Genomic DNA, 26,880 nt, shown 5'->3' on the forward strand with positions numbered 1-26,880 from the left:
TGTAATGAGGTCAGCTGGATGTAATGAAGTCAGCTGGATGTAATGAAGTCAGCTGGATGTAATGAGGTCAGCTGGATGTAATGAGGTCAGCTGGATGTAATGAGGTCAGCTGGATGTAATGAGGTCAGCTGGATGTAATGAAGTCAGCTGGATGTAATGAGGTCAGCTGGATGTAATGATGTCAGCTGGATGTAATGAGGTCAGCTGGATGTAATGAAGTCAGCTGGATGTAATGAAGTCAGCTGGATGTAATGAGGTCAGCTGGATGTAATGAGGTCAGCTGGATGTAATGAAGTCAGCTGGATGTAATGAGGTCAGCTGGATGTAATGAAGTCAGCTGGATGTAATGAAGTCAGCTGGATGTAATGAGGTCAGCTGGATGTAATGAAGTCAGCTGGATGTAATGAAGTCAGCTGGATGTAATGAAGTCAGCTGGATGTAATGAGGTCAGCTGGATGTAATGAGGTCAGCTGGATGTAATGAGGTCAGCTGGATGTAATGAGGTCAGCTGGATGTAATGAGGTCAGCTGGATGTAATGATGTCAGCTGGATGTAATGATGTCAGCTGGATGTAATGAAGTCAGCTGGATGTAATGAAGTCAGCTGGATGTAATGAGGTCAGCTGGATGTAATGAGGTCAGCTGGATGTAATGAGGTCAGCTGGATGTAATGATGTCAGCTGGATGTAATGATGTCAGCTGGATGTAATGAAGTCAGCTGGATGTAATGAGGTCAGCTGGATGTAATGAGGTCAGCTGGATGTAATGAAGTCAGCTGGATGTAATGAGGTCAGCTGGATGTAATGAAGTCAGCTGGAAGTAATGAAGTCAGCTGGAAGTAATGAAGTCAGCTGGATGTAATGAGGTCAGCTGGATGTAATGAGGTCAGCTGGATGTAATGAGGTCAGCTGGATGTAATGATGTCAGCTGGATGTAATGAGGTCAGCTGGATGTAATGAGGTCAGCTGGATGTAATGAGGTCAGCTGGATGTAATGAGGTCAGCTGGATGTAATGAGGTCAGCTGGATGTAATGAGGTCAGCTGGATGTAATGAGGTCAGCTGGATGTAATGAGGTCAGCTGGATGTAATGAGGTCAGCTGGATGTAATGAGGTCAGCTGGATGTAATGAGGTCAGCTGGATGTAATGAGGTCAGCTGGATGTAATGAGGTCAGCTGGATGTAACGAGGTCAGCTGGATGTAACGAGGTCAGCTGGATGTAACGAGGTCAGCTGGGTGTAACGAAGTCAGCCGGGTGTAACGAAGTCAGCCGGGTGTAACGATGTCAGCCGGGTGTAACGAGGTCAGCCGGATGTAACGAGGTCAGCCGGATGTAACGAGGTCAGCCGGATGTAACGAGGTCAGCCGGATGTAACGAGGTCAGCCGGATGTAACGAGGTCAGCCGGATGTAACGAGGTCAGCCGGATGTAACGAGGTCAGCCGGATGTAACGAGGTCAGCCGGATGTCACGAGGTCAGCCGGATGTAACGAGGTCAGCCGGATGTAACGAGGTCAGCCGGATGTAACGAGGTCAGCCGGATGTAACGAGGTCAGCCGGATGTAACGAGGTCAGCCGGATGTAACGATGTCAGCCGGATGTAACGAGGTCAGCCGGATGTAACGAGGTCAGCCGGATGTAACGAGGTCAGCCGGATGTAACGAGGTCAGCCGGATGTAACGAAGTCAGCCGGATGTAACGAAGTCAGCCGGATGTAACGAAGTCAGCCGGATGTAACGAAGTCAGCCGGATGTAACGAAGTCAGCCGGATGTAACGAAGTCAGCCGGATGTAACGATGTCAGCCGGATGTAATGAAGTCAGCCGGATGTAATGAAGTCAGCCGGATGTAATGATGTCAGCTGGATGTAATGAAGTCAGCTGGATGTAACGAGGTCAGCTGGATGTAATGAGGTCAGCTGGATGTAATGAGGTCAGCTGGGTGTAACGAGGTCAGCTGGATGTAACGATGTCAGCTGGATGTAACGAGGTCAGCTGGGTGTAATGAAGTCAGCTGGATGTAATGATGTCAGCTGGATGTAATGATGTCAGCTGGATGTAATGAAGTCAGCTGGATGTAATGATGTCAGCTGGGTGTAATGAAGTCAGCTGGATGTAATGAGGTCAGCTGGATGTAATGAAGTCAGCTGGATGTAACGAGGTCAGCCGGATGTAACGAGGTCAGGGTGATGTCGTGATTTCAGCGGGATGTAATGATGTCACATCAACAACAACAAAAACGATAGTGTCTAATAAAACAAGTGTTACTCATTAATACATTTACTTACAACAGCCAGTGTGCTCTCCCACCTCTCAGGCAGCTTGTGAAAGCCAGCATGGATAGAATGCAATAATGGACTAATATTTGCCATATTGTAATAATTCTCATGTCATCATCATTTATTCCAACAACACTGTTTCCATCATCATTTATTCCAACAACACTGTTTCCATCATCATTTGTCGCAATAAAGTTCGACCCAAAAAATCCCCCCCTGTCGAACAGATGACAATGTTGTCGTCTGCCATTTCCATTGCACCTGTCACAATGATTTTATTTTGTGACATTGCATTTGACGGAAGAACCTGGGTCAATGGAAACCTGCCTCGTGTGTGTGTGTCTCTCTCTCTGTGTGTGTGTGTCTCTCTCTCTGTGTGTGTGTGTCTCTCTCTCTGTGTGTGTATGTGTGTGTCTCTCTCTCTCTCTGTGTGTGTATGTGTGTGTATCTCTCTCTGTGTGTGTATGTGTGTGTCTCTGTCTCTGTGTGTGTATGTGTGTGTCTCTCTCTCTGTGTGTGTATGTGTGTGTCTCTCTCTCTCTGTGTGTGTATGTGTGTGTCTCTCTCTCTCTGTGTGTATGCGTGTGTCTCTCTCTCTCTCTCTGTGTCTCTCTTTCTGTGTGTGTGTCTCTCTGTGTGTGTGTGTGTGTGTGTGTATCCACTCCAGAATGTGTATGTAGGTGTGTATTAAGACAGTGTGTGTATCCACTCCAGAATGTGTATGTAGGTGTGTATTAAGACAGTGTGTGTATCCACTCCAGAATGTGTATGTAGGTGTGTTTTAAGACAGTGTGTCTCTGCCCCTCTGTCTTTGTTAACTCTCCATTCAGAGTGAGAGAACACTGACAGTTCATTACAGCTCCTGGCTCGGAGTTCACTGGCGTTTGTTTACGATTATGACTTCTCCTTAACGAGGACTGCGGCATCTTGCTAATTACACTGCTAGGCTAATGAGCCTCTCTCCAGTTAGCGGGAGCTCCATAAAACGCTCCTTTTGTTTGGGGTTTTGGCTTTTTTAATTACGCCAATCAAAGAGGCCTGCCTGCTCCTTCCTCAACTGCCAGATACGCACATACAAGACCCAGGCCCTCGTGTGTGTGTGTTTGTGTGTGTGTGTGCGTGCGTGCGAGAGAAGTCCAACCGATCCCCACTGTGTCCTGGCTGGTTGGTCTCAGTGTGACAGCGGGCCACTACTTTTAATGGGCTACTCCAGTCCTCAGTGCTCCCTGCTCACTCAAGATGGCAGGTGGCTTTATGGAGGAAAGAGACTGAAGGAGATGATACATGTCCCAGAGGTGGACAGCTATAGAACAATACATCCTTCTGTATCAGTGTTTTAAAGGGAAGCTGCTGTAGGTTAAAGGAGCTGTTCTTGCCGTTTAGATCATCACATTCCTTGTACGTGTTGGGTCTTTCTCAGGCCTAATGTAGATGGGAAATGGTGCATGCCTGCTGTTTGGGGGGGGGGGGGGGGCACACACAAGTGTGTTCCTACAGCAGGTGTTCTAAGAGTGGGGCCACACCACTGGCACTTGAACCAATGGGCTGAAGGGACAGAGAGACACATGTTGATACACTACATTAAACACACTCTCTACCTTGGCTGCCATCACACAGGAAACGGCAGGGGACCCCATTTATAGGTGCACCTGCCATCCACTCCACCACAACACACATGTATGTACATGGGGTTAGGGGGAAGGCATTAGTGGACATACCTGGTGGACACACAGTGTGGGTTGCTGTGTTTTGGGGCTTGGGGGGGAGATGATGCTCCATCCAGACTCACATACAGCTGGGTAGCATTGTCATGGGGAGATGTACTGTACCCCCACACTGTAGTGTTAGCTGTTACCATATAGGACAACACACCCTGGGATATCACGGGACGCCGTGGTAAATACAGGTCACTACTAGGCATTTACATCTTTACCTTTCTAGACCATTTGATACGTTATAGACATGGGCTCTGTTACCATACAGGAACGATACATTATCTAGAGACATGGGCTCTGATACCATACAGGAACGATACATTATCTAGAGACATGGGCTCTGATACCATACAGGAACGATACATTATCTAGAGACATGGGCTCTGATACCATACAGGAACGATACGTTATCTAGAGACATGGGATCTGATACCATACAGGAACGATACGTTATCTAGAGACATGGGCTTTGATACCATACAGGAACGATACGTTATCTAGAGACATGGGCTCTGATACCATACAAGAACGATACGTTATCTAGAGACATAGGCTCTGGAACGATACGTTATCTAGAGACATAGGCTCTGATACCATATAGGAACGATACGTTATCTAAAGACATAGGCTCTGATACCATACAGGAACGATACGTTATCTAGAGACAGACCCTTTGCTATGAGACTCGAAATTGAGCTCAGGTGCATCCTGTTTCCATTGATCATCCTTGAGATGTTTCTTCAACTTGATTGGAGTCCACCTGTGGTAAATTCAATTGATTGGACATGATTTGGAAAGGCACACACCTGTCTATATAAAGTCTCACAGTTGACAGTGCATGTCAGAGCAAAACCCAAGACATGAGGTCAAAGTAATTGTCGGTGGAGAATTATTTAAGGTCCCCAAGAACACAGTGGCCTCCATCATTCTTAAGTGGAATACGTTTGGAACCACCAAGACTCTTCCAGAAGCTGATCTCCCGACCAATCTGAGCAATCGGGGAGAAGGGCCTTGGTCAGGGAGGTGAACAAAAACACGATGGTTTCCAGAGTTTCTCTCTGGAGATGGGAGAACCTTACAGAAGGACAACCATCTCTGCAGTACTCCATCAATCAGGCTTTTATGGTAGAGTGGCCAGACGGAAGGCACTCCTTAGTAAAAGGCACATGACAGTCCGCTTGGAGTTTGCAAAAAGGCACCTAAATACCATGAGAAACAAGATTTTCTGGTCTGATGAAACAGTGTCATGTCTGGAGGAAATTTGGCACCATCCCTACGGTGAAGTATGGAGGTGGGAGCATCATGCTGTGGGGATGTTTTTCAGCGGCAGGGACAGGGATCGAGGCAACGATGAACGGAGAAAAGTACAGAGAAAAGTACAGGACCTCGAACTGTGGCGAACTGTGACACAGCCAAGACAATGCAGGAGTGGCTTCGGGACAAGTGTGTGAATGTCCTTGAGTGGCCCAGCCAGAGCCCGGACTTGAACCCAATCTAACATCTCAGGAGAGACCTGAAAATCGCTGTGCAGCAACACTCCCCATCCAACCTGACAGAGCTTGAGAGGATCTGCAGAGAAGAATGGGAGAAACTCCCCAAATACAGGTGTGCCAAGCTTGTAACGTCATACCCAAGAAGACTCAATGCTGTAATTTCTGCCAAAGGTGCTTCAACAAAGTACTGAGTAAAGAGTACTTAGAATACTTATGTTAATGTGATATTTCTGTTTTATAAATGTTTGTTAAAAAATGTATTTAAAACAGTGTTTGGTTTGTCATTATGGGGTATTGTGATGTCATTATGGGGTATTGTGATGTCATTATGGGGTATTGTGTGTAGATTGATGAGGGGGGGAAAAACATTTAATACATTTTAGAATAAGGCTGTAACGTAACAAAATCTAGAAAAAGTCAAGGGGTCTGAATACCTTCCCTAATGCACTGTATGTCAGTATATAGCACACAAATTCTGAATATCTCTCTCATATGGGCAGTCAATGAACTCTGACCTGATGATACTGACATGGGCTTGTGACTTTAGAGGGGGGTCAAGGTGAATGTAACACCCCAGTCCTGGAAAGAGACCTGATAACACATCCAACCGACATCATGTTTTCATATAGCAGCCATACCATAATAATAGTAATGATATGTTAAACATCCTCCATATCACTCGGCCCCAGCAGTGTGTAAGGGGAGAGTGTGTATGATAGTAATGATGATATTAATATGAGACTGTATGGTTATCAGTCGGCCAGGACACAGGCCCTATGATAACACGTGTCATTTTAGTCCAGTATGTAGAGTGTATGATCCAATCATGTGTCTTTGTGATAACATGGACCCAGGTGATTGGTCAGAAGGTCCAGCAGGGGTTATAAATAAGAAAGAGGCATGTATACTCTGTCTCTCTCTGTTTCTATTCTGTTGTTGCTCTCTCCTCTTGTTCTCCTCTCCCTGCCTGTTTACTGGTCATCTTTTCTCATTTCGTTTAACCCTCCTACCCTTTCTCTCCCTCTACCTTCCTTACTCCTTCTCTCTCTCTCTGGTTAGTGGTGGTAGCAGTGTGATGCTATCTGTTCAGTGGTCCTGTTCCCCCTGATTGATTTATTTAATTAGTCTCCTCTATCCAGGAGGGTGGTCACTCTACAGACCAGAACTGGAGATTGGCTCCATTAATCTCTTGGATGGGGGTCCCTATACACACACACACACACACACACACACACGTACACACACACGTACACACACACACGTACACACACACACACTTACACACACGCACGTACACACACACGCACACGTGCACACACGTACACACACACACGCACAAACACACGTACGCACACACACGCACAAACATACGTACGCACACGTACACACACACACACGTACATACACATACACATACACACACACAGGGAGACAGAGGCATGCATTCACACATACCAGGGTGATGAAGCCACCACTGAATCATATCCAGTAATTTTGCTCTTGGAATAATGTCGTGACGTTATGTCCATGTCTCCTGTTGTCCTGTTGTGACGTTATGTCCATGTCTCCTGTTGTGACGTTATGTCCATGTCTCCTGTTGAGACGTTATGTCCATGTCTCCTGTTGTGACGTTATGTCCATGTCTCCTGTTGTCCTGTTGTGACGTTATGTCTATGTCTCCTGTTGTCCTGTTGTGACGTTATGTCCATGTCTCCTGTTGTCCTGTTGTGACGTTATGTCCATGTCTCCTGTTGTCCTGTTGTGACATTATGTCCATGTCTCCTGTTGTGACATTATGTCCATGTCTCCTGTTGTGACGTTATGTCCATGTCTCCTGTTGTGACATTATGTCCATGTCTCCTGTTGTCCTGTTGTGACGTTATGTCCATGTCTCCTGTTGTGACATTATGTCCATGTCTCCTGTTGTGACGTTATGTCCATGTCTCCTGTTGTGACATTATGTCCATGTCTCCTGTTGTCCTGTTGTGACGTTATGTCCATGTCTCCTGTTGTGACATTATGTCCATGTCTCCTGTTGTGACATTATGTCCATGTCTCCTGTTGTGACATTATGTCCATGTCTCCTGTTGTGACGTTATGTCCATGTCTCCTGTTGTCCTGTTGTGACGTTATGTCCATGTCTCCTGTCGTGACATTATGTCCATGTCTCCTGTCGTGACATTATGTCCATGTCTCCTGTCGTGACATTATGTCCATGTCTCCTGCTGTGACATTATGTCCATGTCTCCTGCTGTGACATTATGTCCATGTCTCCTGCTGTGACATTATGTCCATGTCTCCTGCTGTGACATTATGTCCATGTCTCCTGCTGTGACATTATGTCCATGTCTCCTGCTGTGACATTATGTCCATGTCTCCTGCTGTGACACTATGTCCATGTCTCCTGCTGTGACATTATGTCCATGTCTCCTGCTGTGACATTATGTCCATGTCTCCTGCTGTGACATTATGTCCATGTCTCCTGCTGTGACATTATGTCCATGTCTCCTGCTGTGACATTATGTCCATGTCTCCTGTTGTCCTGTTGTGACATTATGTCCATGTCTCCTGCTGTGACATTATGTCTATGTCTCCTGCTGTGACATTATGTCCATGTCTCCTGTTGAGACGTTATGTCCATGTCTCCTGTTGTGACATTATGTCCATGTCTCCTGTTGTGACATTATGTCCATGTCTCCTGCTGTGACATTATGTCCATGTCTCCTGCTGTGACATTATGTCCATGTCTCCTGCTGTGACATTATGTCCATGTGTCCTGTTGAGACGTTATGTCCATGTCTCCTGTTGTCCTGTTGTGACATTATGTCCATGTCTCCTGCTGTGACATTATGTCTATGTCTCCTGCTGTGACATTATGTCCATGTCTCCTGTTGAGACGTTATGTCCATGTCTCCTGTTGAGACGTTATGTCCATGTCTCCTGTTGTGACGTTATGTCCAAGTCTCCTGTTGTGACATTATGTCCATGTCTCCTGTTGTGACATTATGTCCATGTCTCCTGTTGTGACATTATGTCCATGTCTCCTGTTGTGACATTATGTCCATGTCTCCTGTTGTGACATTATGTCCATGTCTCCTGTTGTGACATTATGTCCATGTCTCCTGTTGTGACGTTATGTCCAAGTCTCCTGTTGTGACATTATGTCCATGTCTCCTGTTGTGACATTATGTCCATGTCTCCTGTTGTGACATTATGTCCATGTCTCCTGTTGTGACATTATGTCCATGTCTCCTGTTGTGACGTTATGTCCATGTCTCCTGTTGTCCTGTTGTGACATTATGTCCATGTCTCCTGTTGTGACGTTATGTCCATGTCTCCTGTTGTGACATTATGTCCATGTCTCCTGTTGTGACGTTATGTCCAAGTCTCCTGTTGTGACATTATGTCCATGTCTCCTGTTGTGACATTATGTCCATGTCTCCTGCTGTGACATTATGTCCATGTCTCCTGACTCTGTGTGTGTGTGTGTGGATTCTGTACAAGCCAAGGCCAAACCAAAGCCATAATCACATAAAACAACCAATCCAAGCTGTTTGTTCACTGTGGGATGTTAAGTGCCGTTCAGATTCGTTACCAGCCAGCCTATTCCCTACATAGTGCACTTCTTTTGACCAGCACCTATAGGGTTCTGGTGATGAGTAGTGCACTGTATAGGGAATAGAAGGCCATTTTGGGACACAGCCCAGTAATGTATCCATTGAAGGGTGTTTGTGTTAACCTCTTGACTGGGGCTGGATGGAACGCTGATTACATCTGTAGCCACGTCATTTGCCGGAGTGCACCCTGAATTACAGATGTGTTCATATGCCAATGGTCTGCTAATGAATTTGACCTTTTTAATTTCCCTCTGCTTATTTACATGCACACACACACACACTATCCCACCTTCCCACCCTGCCACCCCCACAAACGGTTGTCTAATGACACTGACCTTTTTATTCGGTGTGTTTGTTGATGTGTTTATCAGCTGCCTGCTGATTGGCTCCTGCGGTGGTGGGTTGGGAAGCCCATTATGAAGTGCCTCTCATGGCCGGGGGGACAACAACAGGCAATCACAGAACAATCCCCAGTTAGCTGCATTGTGTTGATGTGTGATTGGGACCACAGGACTCCTCTGGGTGTCTGAGAGAGCACAGGACGAAGGTGGGGAGACAGCCTGGGTGGATGCACACACACATTGGACACACACGTGGATCCACACATTTTAGATATTTTACATTCTCAGACACAGGCTCAACACAAAACTGTGGACACAGATTTACCTATAAACACACACACCCCACAGGTTTACCTATAAACACACACACACCACAGGTTTACCTATAAACACACACACACCACAGGTTTACCTATAAACACACACACACCACAGGTTTACCTATAAACACACACACCCCACAGGTTTACCTATAAACACACACACACCACAGGTTTACCTACAAACACACACACACCACAGGTTTACCTACAAACACACAAACCCCACAGGTTTCCCTATAAACACACACCCCACAGGTTTACCTATAAACACACACCCCACAGGTTTCCCTATAAACACACACACACCACAGGTTTCCCTATAAACACACACACACCACAGGTTTCCCTATAAACACACACACACCACAGGTTTACCTATAAACACACACACTAGTAAACTCAAGTTATTCTGGTGTTTACGACTAAATGAGATTCCACCGTAAAAAACAATATGGTGGAACGCCCAACTTTCTAGGGTCTTATGCATTATAACAATCCATTTAGATGTGATTCAACCCACATGTTGTTTGGGATGCATCGCTCCTTTATCTGTCATAAAACAGATTGAGCCTAACCACCTTGTTGACAATTTTACAGCTGTTAAAAATGTTGATTTTGCACCTTATCAAAATGACTGAATTTCTACGATTTGGTCTGTACCTAAAATCCCTTTTACAGTATATCTAGAGAGAGAGGGAGAGAGACGGACCGGCTCCTAGCAGTGTGACTGCTGAAGGATAGTGTGTGTTGGGACAGATAACACTACTGTTTGTCTGAGGAAAGAGGAGCAGGAAGTTGGAATGTCAGACCTGTTGAAAACGGTCTCCTGGTTTGAAGGAAAAGGGAGTTTACTTTGAGCCCATGATACAAGATCCAGCTGTCATGTGGCTTGATGAAAAATAACACGATGTGTGTGGTGCTATGATAATGAATCTCATTGTACACTTACAGACACCCATAGTACACACACACACACATACTCTCTCGCTCTCTCTCTCTCTCACACACACACACACACGTACGTACACACACACACGACCCCGCTGAGTGAACATCTCCATCTATAACCTTATCACCCAACTCAGTGGTTGCCATGGGTGATGCTTTGAGTGGGCGGGTTCCACCTCCGCCCCTCCTCCAGACTGTAATGATGCGACCATCACCGTGGTAACCCCCTGAGGAGAAAGGAGGGAGAGAGAGAAAGGGATGTGTGTGTGTACATCTTCATTAGCACCATGGTGATATGTATTTCATTGCCTTCTGTGGGGGGTCCATCTCTGTGCTCCATTAGGTCCATATGGAACCTTTTTGGGAGTACACACACACACATTACACACACACATTACACACACACACACAAACACACACAGTACACACACACACACACACACACACACAGTACACACACACACACAGTACACACACAGTACACACACACACAATACACACAGTACACACACACACACAACACACACACCCACAGTACACACACAACACACACACACCCACTGTACACACACACACAGTGCACACACAACACACACACACACACACACACACACCCACAGTACACACACACACAGTACACACACAGTGCACACAATACACACACACACATACAGTACACACACATACACAGTACACACACACACAGTACACACACCGGACGTGTTCACCGGACATGCTACCTGTCCCAGACCTGCTGTTTTCAACTCTCTAGAGACAGCAGGAGCGGTAGAGATACTCTTAAGGATCGGCTTTGAAAAGCCAACTGACATTTACTCCTGAGGTGCTGACTTGTTGCACCCTCTACAACTACTGTGATTATTATTATTTGACCATGCTGGTCTTTTATGAACATTTGAACATCTTGGCCATGTTCTGTTATAATCTCCACCCAGCACAGCCAGAAGAGGACAAGCCACCCCTCATAGCCTGGTTCCTCTCTAGGTTTCTTCCTAGGTTCAGTACACAAACACACACAGTACACAAACGTACACAGTACACAAACGTACACGCACACAGTACACACACACACACAGTACACACACACACACAGTACACAAACACACACAGTACAAACACCCACAGTACACAAACACACACCGTACACACACACACACACAGTACAAACACACAGTACACCCACAGTGCACACAGTGCACACACACACAGTACACAAACACACACAGTACACACGCTCACAGACACTTTCAGACACACACAGTGCACACACACACACACGACCCCACTGAGTGAACATCTCTACATCTATAACCTGATAACCCAACCCAGTTGTTGCCATGGGTGATGCTTTGTTGTGGGCAGGTTCCGCCGCCTCCCCTCCTCCGGGGTGTAATGATGCTGCCATCACCGTGGTAACCCCCCGAGGAGAAAGGAGCGAGGGTTGATTACGAGGTTTGACAGAATGCTGTCTGTGGAAACCACAGCATTCTCAGGATTAGTGTTAGGGTCGGAGACACAACTCTGTGTGTGTGTGTGTGTGTGTGTGTGTGTGTGTGTTGGGGAGCCATCTGTTAAAAGGTGAGTGTGATATAAGCACACACAGCATCCAAGGCGATGGTGGTGATGATGATAAGGGTTTTAACCCACCCTGGCAAAGCGCATTCTGCTCTTTCATGTTGTGACCCCCCCTGTGGATACAGTCAAATACACAAGATTGTCATCTTACTGCATGTGGCATGTCTAGCTGGGCACTGTTGAATAGCGGACACCGGGTTACTGACATTTCCCCAGATTTCCCACTCCCTTTTTCCCGGGATAAACAACAGTGAGAACCCGGTAAATGATAATAAATATTATGTTGCTAAATAGACCTGTTAAATGATATGCTGTGTCTCTGTGTTCTCTATGGACCACGGCCTACTCTGCTATCTGCATGATGAATCATCACCGCTCCGAGTGGGGGGACACCTCGCATCTCCTTATGGAACGCAGTTTACAATGCATGTTTCATCTCATCCTGGTCACTTCTTTTCTTGTGAACGGTGGGACTACATTTGCTGCAGCACAGCTTATGCTACATTAATATCAGGATTGCATGCGTATCTAATTTACACATTTCCATCTGGCTTTTGGGGGTCACCTTATTTTTTCATTGTAAAGATGCAAAATTGCAGCTGCAGAGTTTCACAACAGCCTATCACTCGAATATCATTGCTGCAGAGTTTTACAATAGCCTATCACTCAAATATCATTGCTGCAGAGTTTTACAACAGCCTATCACTCGAATATCTTTGCTTTAAATCAGTGCGCACGCGAGCACTCTGTCGTTCTCTCTCTCCATCAATTCTATTAAAATTGCATCCAAAATAGATAGGCCTAATCATCTTCAAGATCTACAGTACCAGTCAACGTTTGGACACCTAATCATTCTAGGGGTTTTCTTTATTTGACTATTTTCTACATTGTAGAATAATAGTAAAGACATCAAAACTATGAAATAACACATGGAATGTGTGTTGGGTCATTGTCCTGTTGAAAGACAAATGATAGTCCCACTAAGCGCAAACCAAATGGGATGGCGTTTTGCTGCAGAATGCAGGGGTAGCCATGCTGGTTATTTTTAAATGTTTTTAATTGAGGCTTTATTTAACTAGGCAAGTTAGTTAAGAACAGCAAAACACCGGTCTCAACGTCAACAGTGAAGAGGTGACTCTGGGATGCTGGCCTTCTAGGCAGAGTTGTAAATACAAAGTCATATCTCAGACTGCCCAATAATAAGAAAAGATTGATGGGCAGAAGAACACAGACACTGGACAGAGGAACTCTGCCTAGAAGGCCAGCATCCCAGAGTCGCCTCTTCACTATTGACGTTGAAACCGGTGTTTTGCGGCTACTATTTAATGAAGCAGCGAGTTGAGGACTTGTGAGGAGTCTGTTTCTCAAACTAGACACTCTAATGTACTTTTGCTCAGTTGTGCACCGGGGCCTCCCACTCTTTTTATTCTGGTTAGAGCCCGTTTGCACTCTTTTGTGAAGGGAGTAGTACACAGCGTTGTACCAGATCTTCAGTTTCTTGGCAATTTCTCGCATGGAAGAGCCTTCATTTCTCAGAACAAGAATAGACTGACGAGTTTCAGAAGAAAGCTTTGAGCCTGTAATCGAACCCTCAAATGCTGATGCTCCAGATACTCAACTAGTCTAAAGAAGGACCCGTTTTATTGCTTATTTAATCAGAACAACAGTTTTCAGCTGTGCTAACATAATTTCAAAAGGGTTTTCTAATGATCAATTAGCATTTTAAAATGATAAACTTGGATTAGCTAATACAATGTGCTATTGGAACACAGGAGTGATGGTTTCTGATAATGGGCCTCTGTACGCCTATGTAGATATTCCAAAAGAAATCAGCCGTTTACAGCTACAGTAGTCATTTACAACATTAACAATGTCTACACTGTATTTCTGATCAATTTGATGTTATTTTAATGGACAGAAAAAATGTGCTTTTCTTTCAAAAACAAGGATTTTTCTAAGTGACCCCAAACTTTTGAACAGTAGTGTATATACACACCCACCCACACAGTGCATTCGGAAAGTATTCAGACCCCTTCACTTTATCCACATTTTGTTGCCTTATTCTAAAATGGATTGAATAGTTTTTTTCTCCTCTTCAATCTACACACAGTACCCCATAATGACGAAGCAAAAACATGTTTTTAGACATTTTTTTTGTTCACTCTGTCATTATGGGGTATTGTGTTTAGATTGATGAGGACATTTAAATAATAATAATAATGTTAGAATAAGGCTGTAATGTAACAAAATGTGGAAAAAGTCAAGGGGTCTGAATACAGTACAAATGCACTGTATACAGTGGCAAGAAAAAGTATGTGAACCCTTTGGAATTACCTGGATTTCTGCATAAATTGGTCATCCAATTTGATCTGATCTTGATCTAAGTCACAACAATAGACAAACACAGTGTGCTTAAACTAATAACACACAAATGATTGTCATTTAAACATTCAACATTCATGTCATTTAAACATTCACAAGTATGTGAACCCTAGGCTAATGACTTCTCCAAAAGTCCTATCAATGAGACGAGATTGGAGATGTTGGTTAGAGCCGCCTTGCCCTATAAAAAACACTCACTAAATTTTAGTTTGCTATTCGCAAGAAGTATTGCCTGATGTGAACCATGCCTTGAACAAAATAAATCTCAGAAGACCTAAGATTAAGAATTGTTGACTTGCATAAAGCTGGAAAGGTTTACAAAATATCTCTAAAAGCCTTGATGTTCATCAGTCCACAGTAAGACACATTGTCTATAAATGGAGAAAGTTCAGCACTGTTGCTACTCTCCCTAGGAGTGGCCGTCCCGCAAAGATGACTGCAAGAGCACAGTGCAGAATGCTCAATGAGGTTAAGAAGAATCCTAGAGTGTCAGCTAAAGACTTACAGAAATCTCTGGAACATGCTAACATCTCTTTTGACAAGTCTACGATACGTAAAATACTAAACAAGAATGGTGTTCAAGGGAGGACACCACGGAAGGAGCCAATACTGTCCAAAAAAAACATTGCTGCGCTTCTGAAGTTGTAAGAGTGCACCTGGATGTTCCACAGCGCTACTGGCAAAATAGTCTGTGAACAGATGAAACTACAGTTGAGTTGTTTGGAAGGAACACACAACACTATGTGTGGAGAAAAAAGGCACAGCACACCACCATCAAAACCTCATTGCAACTGTAAAGTATGGGGGAAGGAGCATCATGGTTTGGGGCTGCCTCAGGGCCTGGACATATTGCTATCATCGAAGGAAAAATGAATTCCCAAGTTTTTCAAGACATTTTGCAGGAGAATATAAGGCCATCTGTCCACCAGTTGAATCTCAACAGACGTTAGGTGATGCAACAGTACTACGACCCAAAACACAGAAGTAAATCAACAACAGAATGGCTTCAACAGAAGAAAATATGCCTTCTGGAGTGGCCCAGTCAGTCCTGACCTCAACCCGATCGAGATGCTGTGGCATGATCTCGAGAGTGGTTCACACCAGACATCCCAAGAATATTGCTGAATTGAAACAGTTTTGTAAAGAGGAATGGTCCAACATTTCTCCTGACCGTTTTGCGGGTCTGATCAGCAACTACAGAAAACCGAAGGAAGGAGGGTCAACCAGTTATTAAATCCAAGGGTTCACATACTTTTCCCACCCTGCACTGTGAATGTTTACACGGTGTGTTCAATAAAGACATGAAAACATAGAATTGGTTGTGTGTTATTAACTGTTTGTCGAGAAATCCAGGTAATTTCAAAGGGTTCGCATACTTTTTCATGCCACGCCATATATCTCAATATATCAATGTGTTCTCCAACCTCTTTCAGGTAATTAATGCAATGCTGTATTAGCCTTCTATTTAGCTAATGAATGATGGGTTATGCGTAAGCTTCAAACTTACTGCCTTTGTCTCTTGGGCAGAATGCCCCTGCACTCCGCTGGCTTCTCTCCTTAGCTCATGCTGTCCTAGAAACGTATTTCATTTAACTGTTGATGGCGAGGGAGGAATGACAGTGGGAATGAAGTGACAATAGGTAGAGGAGGTAGGCTAATACGCACACAACATTACGGGAAATATTATAAAAGGTAGCCTATATATATATATTTTTTTAACCTTTATTTAACTAGGCAAGTCAGTTAAGAACACATTCTTATTTTCAATGACTGCCTAGGAACAGTGGGTTAACTGCCTATTCAGGGGCAGAACGACAGATTTGTACCTTGTCAGCTGGGGGATTTGAACTTGCAACTTTTTGGTTACTAGTCCAACGCTCTAACCACTAGGCTACCCTGCCGCCCCATCAGCCTACTAATTCTAAACATTGAAAATATACCCTATTATATTTTCTTGCCTGTAATAGTCACTTTGTAGGCCGCGTGTCCTGCACCAGCATAGCATGTTCTCTCCCAGCTTCATGGTTTGAACAATGTCTGTAAAGCTAGTCCATGTAATACAGTATCATTCAATACAATACAGTAATAGACTGCAGTCCACATTATAGACTTTTGTGTTTTTCTGTCAGGCATAATGTGTGGTAGCCTATATATCAGGCTCTGTATTGGATAATGGCACAATCGTTGGGCGATGGATCATAAAATGTCTTTAATGTATGGCTCATCAGACTCCGGTAGCATAAGGCTTGAACTTTGTTACCGATCAAACCTCTAATCAAATCCATACATGTATATGTTTTATATGCTTTTTAAATGTCACTTCCGGTTGTGGCGGGAAATACCGGTGTTACCCTGGAGAAAAGTGATTTGTTCTTGGGTTGGAACATTTTGTAAAATACCGGGGAAATATTCAACCCTACTTGTGCACATGCTGTCGGCTTGACCCATACATTATCCAAACCCTTTCATTAGTTCATTGTGCATGATACTGTATGTGAATAAGACCACAATACATGCTGCTCTTTTTCCAGTCATAGAGAGCTGAGGATGTACATAAGCATCTCTCTGTGAGGAACTATGACATTCCGCTCTCAATTTGTGCATCATTCCATTAGAGAAGTAGTTGGTTGGATGCATTCACTGATGTAAACACTAACAGCGGGTGCTGATTGGCTGTGATCTGCACTTTAACTCACCAGAGAGGCCTTTGATTTGACGTGATCGGAGGTGACAGCTTGTGATAGGTGTTTTCCACTCTTCTATGAAGAGGCCTCGAGAAGAAGCTAATTTTTTTAGTGACATTTCATTGTCATGTGACTGTTTACATCTTAAATGGCGCCCTATTCCTATTATATTGCACTACTTTTGACCAGGGCTCATAGCGTTCTGGTCAAAAGTAGTGCACTATGTAGGGGTTAGGGTGAGAGATAAAGTTTATATTTCCATTTAGATTGAAGCAGGGCCTAACATGTCTAATGCCATCCAGCCAAGGTTTGTTTGCAGAACTACTGCATGTGTTATTTACAATTTACTGCGTGAACACACGCACACCAGCACGCATACATGCACACTGGAACAAACACACACAGAAAGATAATCAACTATTTTACTACCTTACACACACACTGGAACAAACACACATAGAAAGATAATCAACTCTTTTACAACCTTACACACACACACACATATGCATGCGCATCCCCCCCCCTCCCACACACACACTGGAACAAACACTTTTACAAAGAGAATCTACCCTTTCATAACCAAACACACAGCCCTCCCTCACTGGGGTAAAGGGGAGTCACACATGAGTAGGACAGCGTCTGGCAGATCATTCATCAACGTCAGCATGGCCTCACGCCTCTGAGACTCCCTCTGCACACGCCGGACGGCCCACATGCTTCTGCTACTTCAGTGTGTGTGTGTGTGTGTGTGTATGAGCATGTTATTTGTGTTTGTAGTACCCTGCCCTGCAGACTTGAATGTGGGGTGACACGAGTCACAGCCGACACAGGAGTCAGCGGTTTTGGGTCAGTGATGAGAGTGACGTGGCGGAACGCACGGGGTTAAATGCTCTGGCCCTCTCGATCCATGGGGGCCGCCCCTCGATTAATGGGGAAACCCCTGACCCGTTTCAGGGGCACGACTGAGCCCCTTTACAGCCCTCTCCAGACCCCTCTCCAAGACCTTGAATGTGTGGATCTGTTCGTAACAGAGACAGGACAGCAGTACAGGGGTAGAAGATTTGGGATAGTTTCCATGTCAATTCAGTCTGTACATTTAATACCATTTTATTTGATCAATTCTACAGTTTCAGCAATATGGCAAGGCCTAGTAGTGGACCATTCAATAGAGAGCATCCACTGGGCACAGACGGCAGTTCATCGTCTAGTTTTGATTTACATTTGGTTGAGTTGTCAACTAACGTGAATTCAATGTGAAATCAACCAAAAATATCACCATCTCATAGGATTTATGTTAAAAGTTGGGACTTTTTGCTCATCCAATCTGTTTTCCGCGTCGATTCAACGTCATCAATTATATTTTTTGGGGTTGAGATTACATTGAAACAACGTTGATTCTACCAGTTTTTGACCAGTGTGCATCATGGCAGCTTTAAGTTCCTTTCGCTATTTCACTCAGGACACTCTGATGCACTCAAGGTCCAAAAATGCTCAATATGTCCTCTATCATCACAATCAGTGAGAGGAATGAGAGAAACTGTTCCTTAGATCAGTCTCTTTATAGGAAGATGACTGGTGTACTATTATCACACTAGAGCTTCAAAGTCATCAAGAACACATCCCGCCACTTACACCGGATACCCCCCCTGCTCTCGCCTGTATTCAGGAGTGTTTACAACTCTAATAACTGCTATTATCACCTGCTCAGGCATTTCTATGGCGATACCACTGCATTAACGACGGCAGCCAATGACACGACAGTCTGAGTGCTCACTGTGCACTCTTTTCATCATTAGCTCTCAGAGATGGGGCCTTTCACACTCTGATGGAATTTATGCTGTTAAATTGCTGAATTTCTAGAGCCATTTTGTGTATCGCCGGCCTCAATTAAATTTGCTTTCAGCTAGGCTCCGACACAAAATAGAACAAAAGGAAGTACAAAGTGCAAGTCAGCCATGTTTCACTGTGTGTGTGTGTGCTCTGGTTTTAATGCATTTTATAGAGGAGTACTAGAGAGAGTGTGACTGTGAGTCTGTTGCTTAAAGCTAGAGTGTTTGTGGAAAGAGAGGGAGTTGTCAATAAAGTTGTCTCATGGGAAAAGTTTCACCAGCCCCCAGAATGCATTTCGTCTCCTCCTTGTGTAACCGTTAAATAAGATGGAGAGGTCCCACTGTTGTCAAGACCTCTGTGAATTCTCTCTCTCTTTCCCTGTCTCTCTCGCCCTTCGTCCCTCTCGCGCTCGCTCTCTCTCTCTCTCTCTCTCTCCTTCTCTCACGCTCTCTCTCCTTCTCTCGCCCTTCGTCCCTCTCTCTCTCTCTCTCTCTCTCTCTCTCTCTCTCCTTCTCTCGCCCTTCGTCTCTCTCTCTCTCTCCTTCTCTCGCCCTTCGTCTCTCTCTCTCTCTCTCTCCTTCTCTCGCCCTTCGTCTCTCTCTCTCTCTCTCTCCTTCTCTCGTCCTTCGTCTCTCTCTCTCTCTCTCCTTCTATCGCCCTTCGTCCCTCTCGCCCTTCGTCTCTCTCTCTCTCTCTCTCTCCTTCTCTCAATCTGCGGCCCTTGATGACTGTCTAATGATTTCTGCTGCAAAGACGAATGGCTATGTTAAATGAGCAGAATTAGACAAGGCAAGCAGAGCCAGAGCATTTGTTCCAGGAGTAATGGATCTGGGATCCATTGTTTACCATTCCTGACCTGCTGATATCCAGCCTCACTAACTCATAGTAGGAGAGAGAAAGAATAGTGGACTTAGTGTTTAAACACCAAGGAAAGAGAGAAAAAGAAAGAAAGAAAGAAAGAGAGAGGTCAAAAGGGGAAGATTTCATCGTTCATCATTCTTTTAAGTTTTTTACCAACTGAAGGTGATTTGAAAGTGAAAGCTAACAGTTGTATGGCTGATTCATTGGAGTTGGCTTTAGTTCTTACCCAATACCAGGATGGCCTTCATCTCCTTGGCTCTCACAGCGACTCCTTCCATCGTCTCTGTGATGACAAATAGAGAAAGTCCTCTTCCTGGCTCCATCACACACTCACTGGGGGTTCTGGACTGTGTGTGTACGTACTGTGTGTGTACTGTGTGTGTACTGTGTGTGTACTGTGTGTGAACTGTGTTTGTACTGTGTGTGTGTACTGTGTGTGTACTGTGTGTGTGTTCGACAGTGCACGTGCCTGTACGTCTGCTTGTGTCTAGAAGTTCCAGCCCTCCCCTGCTGAGTGAATGGGTCCCTGCTCTCCTCCGACAGGCTGGCAGGGGGCCGTGGGCAATGGGACTGGGGGGTCCCCTGGCGGAGTTTCATGACAGGGACCAGCCTTGTGGAGCTCTGGGTATGGGCAGCGCTACAGATCATTACCCCCCAGCAGGGAGAGGGACCAGGGGGCCAGCCAGTAGTCCCTTTAATCAGTAACTGCCCTGTTCAGGCCCCTGCTGTTCCCTGCTGACTACACGCTGCCACAGCTGGACATCTTCAACAGTGTAAGAGTTGGTACAGCCAGCTGCCACTGCTAACCAACACTGCTGCTGCTACTTACACGCTTTGAAACACTGTGCTACTTCTAAACTAGCGGTTAGCACTGCTGTGGCTAATGCTAGTGAGTTTCAATGGATCACTCCACTGTGTGCGCTAGTATCGGTCTTTATTTGAATCAAACACACTTTGTCTTGGTCTGACCCGTAGAAACAACTCACACGCTAAGAAATACATTTGTATTGATAAAATACCAGATGAAATGAATGGACATTATAGAAAATAGTGAGGGAGGAAAAATAAGTAAATAATTTAAATAAGAGGAAAGAAGATAGTTGTTCCTCACTGTTCACCAGTAGCCAGGGAAACGGGTGTTCTGATGACTGCACATACTGCCACTAGTATACACATCCACTCCCAATAGTATGTGTGTACAAATACAAGCATCTGTATACAAACTGTACTCTGACTCCTTAAGAGTCATGATTTTAGTGTTTCATGAACATAGTGAGTCAAAGAATGACCACTCCTAGCAGAGACTTGTAGATCACCTGGAGCCAGTGGGCTTGGCGACGTGAATGAAGCACCCATGACCAGCTCGGAAACCAGGTTGCATAGCGGAGAAGGTGTGGTGGGATTGGAAATGGTCAGTAATCTGTTTGTTAACTTGGCTTTCGAAGACCTTAGAAAGGCAGGGTAGGATAGATATAGGTCTGTAGCAGTTTGGGTGTAGAGTGTCTCCCCTTTTGAAAAACACACAGAACAGTATCCTCACCAGCCTCACACAAACACACAGAACAGTATCCTCACCACCCTCACACAGAACAGTATCCTCACCGCCCATGTTCGACCAGCAGGTGTCCAAATATTTCTGGTCATGTAGTGTAGGTCTGTGGCAGTGGTGTCAAGTTAGGTGTGTGTGTGTGTGTATGTGTGTGTATTGAAGTGTCTGCTTCCGTCCTGCTATTTGTTACGCTACACTGGCTAACCTGTCATGACTGTAGTTTTGTCTGAGCTCACTGGGGATCTTGTCATGCGTGTAGGCATAGGTACACACCTACACACAAACTCACCTGATCTCTCTTTCTCTCTCACACACACACACACACACACACACCCACACACACACTCACCTGATCTCTCTCTCTCTCACACACACACACACACACACACACACACACACACACACACACACACACACACACACTCACCTGATCTCTCTCTCTCTCACACACACACACACACACACACACACACACCCACACACACACTCACCTGATCTCTCTTTCTCTCTCACACACACACACACACACACACATACACACACACACACACACTCACCTGATCTCTCTCTCTCTCACACACACACACACACCTCCTGCCACTCCTCTGACATGGTGGTATATCGTTGACAATGACAAGCTCCCAACAGCATCCAGTCCCTGACAGGAGAATATAGTCATTGTATTAGATTGGTTGCCTGCTGACGGCTTTGCACATCGGACAGGAGAGACTTGACAGTCCCACTCCTCAACACTGGTGTTACACTTCTTCAGGAGACTTCATCTGCTCTCCTTCTAGTGGCTGTAAGGAGATCCTGCGTCCCAAATTGCACCATATTCCCTGTATAGTGTACTACTTTTGTCCAAAGCCCTGGGACCTGGTCAAAAGTAGTGCACTATATAGAGAATAGGGTGTCATTTGGGACTCAGTGATATGTTTCGTGGTTAAGGGAGGACAAGGGAGTGGCTGAATTACAAGGATCACTGGGCTCAGAGCTGAGGCGACAGTGACAGTTTTTGTGGTTGAAATGAAAAACGTTATGTGGGATGAGGTTAGGACTCTTTCACATCGTCATACCACAATATGTTTCATATTTATTTATTTATTTGATATATAATTTCAACTGCCTTCTTTTTTATAATGAGAACAAAGAACAAAACATAGTTTCACTAGTGTCTAAGTATTAACAGCTGAAACATATTCTCTACCTCTCTCCATGTAAGGGGCTTGACTATTTCTGCCTGGAATGAACCATTTCAGGTATCATTCTGAATGTGTTAAGCCTGTATTTGTGTGTCCTCTCCAGAGCACAGTAGTCGTGGAGAAGTCCATCCAGGACCTGATGACTCTGATGCAGGACCTGAGTGCCTACTCCAACCAGTTCCTGGAGATGGTCTGTGACAAGCTGAAGGAGTACAAGGAGGTCTGCAACACCTCGTACAGGTAAGAGTTAGACTGACTCAGGACCAGCTGAAGGAGTACAAGGAGGTCTGCAACACCTCGTACAGGTAAGAGTTAGACTGACTCAGGACCAGCTGAAGGAGTACAAGGAGGTCTGCAACACCTCGTACAGGTAAGAGTTAGACTGACTCAGGACCAGCTGAAGGAGTACAAGGAGGTCTGCAACACCTCGTACAGGTAAGAGTTAGACTGACTCAGGACCAGCTGAACGAGAACAAGGAGGTCTGCAACACCTCGTACAGGTAAGAGTTAGACTGACTCAGGACCAGCTGAACGAGAACAAGGAGGTCTGCAACACCTCGTACAGGTAAGAGTTAGACTGACTCAAGACCAGCTGAAGGAGTACAAGGAGGTCTTGTACTGAGGAAAGTGGTTCCTCTCTTCCTTGCTAGAAGGTATAGAAACACAAATGTCATTTCACTCAATTTGTTCTGCTTGAGGGTATATTGTGCTTCAGCAGTGCTCTCTCTCTCTGACACACGCTCACACCTCTGCTGTGCTTGTCTTCATCTGGCTGAACCCCAGAGAGATTTAGGCTGACCTCTGTACAGATGGAGACCCAGCGCTCTGCCTCCCCTCCTCTACCCCTCCATCCTCTAGCCCTCCATCCTCTAGCCCTCCATCCTCTACCCCTCCATCCTTTACCCCTCCACCCCTCTACCTTTCCTCTACCCCTCCATCCTCTACCCCTCCATTCTCTACCCCTCCATTCTCTACCCCTCCATCCTCTAACCCTCCATTCTCTACCCCTCCATCCTCTACCCCTCCACCCCTCTACCTTTCCTCTACCTCTCCTCTACCCCTCCATCCTCTACCCCTCCATCCTCTACCCCTCCATTCTCTACCCCTCCATTCTCTACCCCTCCATCCTCTACCACTCCTCTACCTCTCCATCCTCTACCTCTCCTCTACCCCTCCATCCTCTACCTCTCATCCTCTACCTCTCCTCTACCCCTCCATCCTCTACCTCTCCTCTACCCCTCCATCCTCTACCTCTCCTCTACCCCTCCATCCTCTACCCCTCCATCCTCTATCTCTCCTCTACCTCTCCATCCTCTACCTCTCCTCTACCCCTCCATCCTCTACCTCTCCTCTACCCCTCCATCCTCTACCTATCCTCTACCCCTCTACCTCTCCTCTCACCTGACCAGGTGTTACTCCCTCTATGGGTGTGTAAACACTGTGCCTCAGCTGCCTGCTGTGTGTCTATGGGTGGTTCTGTGGACTCAAGCACTGATCCAGCTAAGCAGTTATCCTCATGCAGGCAATCTGTCCTCATCCACCCTCATGCTATGCTGTCTGTCTGTACTGTACAGTTCATGATCTCTCTCTGTCCTGTGTGTCCCAGGGGCATAGTCCAGTGTGAGGAGAAGCTGACCATCAGTGCGTCGTGGTCTAAGGACGAGGACATCAGCCGACTGCTCCAGTCTCTCCCCAACTGGGCTAACATGGCCCAGCCCAGACAGCTCCGACAGAAGAGAGAGGATGAGGAGGACTTTACCAGGTCACACAGAACAGTATCCTCACCACCCTCACACAAACACACAGAACAGTATCCTCACCACCCTCACACAAACACACAGAACGGTATCCTTACCACCCCTCCACCCTAACACAAACACACAGAACAGTATCCTCACCACCCTCACACAAACACACAGAACAGTATCCTCACCACCCTCACACAAACACACAGAACAGTATCCTCACCACCCTAACACAAACACACAGAACAGTATCCTCACCACCCTCACACAAACACACAGAACACTATCCTCACCACCCAAACACAAACACACAGAACAGTATCCTCACCGCCCTCACACAAACACACAGAACAGTATCCTCACCACCCCTCCACCCTAACACAAACACACAGAACAATATCCTCACCACCCTAACACAAACACACAGAACAGTATCCTCACCACCCTAACACAAACACACAGAACAATATCCTCACCACCCTCACACAAACACACAGAACACTATCCTCACCACCCAAACACAAACACACAGAACAGTATCCTCACCGCCCTCACACAAACACACAGAACAGTATCCTCACCACCCCTCCACCCTAACACAAACACACAGAACAATATCCTCACCACCCTAACACAAACACACAGAACAGTATCCTCACCACCCTAACACAAACACACAGAACAGTATCCTCACCACCCTCGCACAAACACACAGAACAGTATCCTCACTGCCCCCCCACCCTAACATAAACACACAGAACAGTATCCGCACCACCCTAACACAAACACACAGAACAGTATCCGCACCACCCTAACACAAACACACAGAACAGTATCCTCACCGCCACCCCCCCCCCCACCCTAACATAAACACACAGAACAGTATCCTCACCACCCTAACATAAACACACAGAACAGTATCCTCACCGCCCCCCCACCCTAACATAAACACACAGAACAGTATCCTCACCACCCTAACATAAACACACAGAACAGTATCCTCACCACCCTAACATAAACACACAGAACAGTATCCCCACCACCCTAGCATAAACACACAGAACAGTATCCTCACCCCCCCCCCCCCCCCTAACATAAACACACAGAACAGTATCCTCACCACCCTAACATAAACACACAGAACAGTATCCTCACTCCCTCCAGCCCTTCATCAACATGCTGTGGTTGAACAAGACAGACATGTACAGGAAGTAGTGATTGCTCCATAAGGATGTAACATTATTTATCTGAAGGAAGGAGGGATCCAAATAATTGGGGAGGAGAAGGTGGGTCATTCTTATTGACAGAGCTTTCAATGTGTGCTCTCTTCAGGAAGGATGCTCATTGGCCTGGAATTGTAAATAAATCAATGAATGGGTGATGGTTTTTTAATGCAAGGAGAATCTTTTAGACTTTTTTAATTTGAGTCACAACCACAGACATTTTCAACATTCTTTGGAGGGATTAGAGGCTCCACGTCTGGCAACCCAGCGCTCCTTTTGATCACGCTCCAATAATAAGGGCCCTGCTTGGAACAAGTCATTCAGTTCTTCCTGATCTCTTTCATTCTCTGTTTTCTCTCTCTCTCGCTCTCTGTCATTCTCTGTTTTCTCTCGCTCTCTTTCATTCTGTTTTCTCTCTCACTCTTTCATTCTCTGTTTTCTCTCTCGCTCTCTCTCTCCCTCTCTCTCCCTCTCTCTCCCTCTCTCTCCCTCTCTCTCTCTCTCTCTCTCTCTCTCTTTCTCTTTTTCTCTTTCGAGTTTTGATATTGAAGTGAATTCACCAAGGCTGCTGGTCAGTAGTCACGCAAAAAAATGAGGATATTCTTTGCTGTCTTCTCCTCAAGGCTGTGTTCTTGTCATGTGCCTGCTAACATGTGTGAAGTCTGAAACGTTGCATTGCCTTAAAATATAGCTCTCTCTCGCTCTTTCTTTCTTTCTCTCACACACACACACACACACACACACACACACACACACACACACACACACACACACACACACACACACACACACACGCATGCATGCACTCTCAGTTGAGTCTTTTTCTCTCTCTCCCTCCTCTTTCTACCCACCTAGCCTTTACTATGACGTCTCTCTCCCCTTCCCTCTCTATCTGCTCCTGCTCCAGTTACTAGCTAGCCATTGGGCCTGTGGTGACTGAACTAAGTTAGTCAGTCAGTCCTAAATCACAGTGAAGGTCATTACTGGAAGCCCAAGGCCTCATTGAGATGCATGCTGGAGTTGATGTGACTGGTCTGTCTGTCCGTCCAGGGTACAGCTCCACACGGTGCCAGCCATCCTCTGTGCAGGGGACCGTGGGA

The 26,880-nt window shown here is 45.6% G+C and overlaps 1 protein-coding gene across 1 annotated transcript in view; it reads left to right on the plus strand.

Annotated features, from left to right (window-relative positions):
- The window catches only part of LOC110499821 (exocyst complex component 4), a 224,903-nt gene that overhangs the window by 141,295 nt on the left and 56,728 nt on the right, over positions 1–26,880 (plus strand). The window contains exons 12-13 of the mRNA XM_090213619.1: positions 22,916–23,052; positions 24,419–24,574. Coding sequence (XP_090069745.1) covers positions 22,916–23,052; positions 24,419–24,574 — 293 coding nt within the window. The remainder of the gene's footprint in view (positions 1–22,915; positions 23,053–24,418; positions 24,575–26,880) is intronic.

The sequence above is a fragment of the Oncorhynchus mykiss genome, chromosome 21, assembly GCF_057628025.1.
Source record: "Oncorhynchus mykiss isolate SJ-2025 chromosome 21, ASM5762802v1, whole genome shotgun sequence".
In the NCBI taxonomy this organism is placed as follows: Eukaryota; Metazoa; Chordata; class Actinopteri; order Salmoniformes; family Salmonidae; genus Oncorhynchus; species Oncorhynchus mykiss.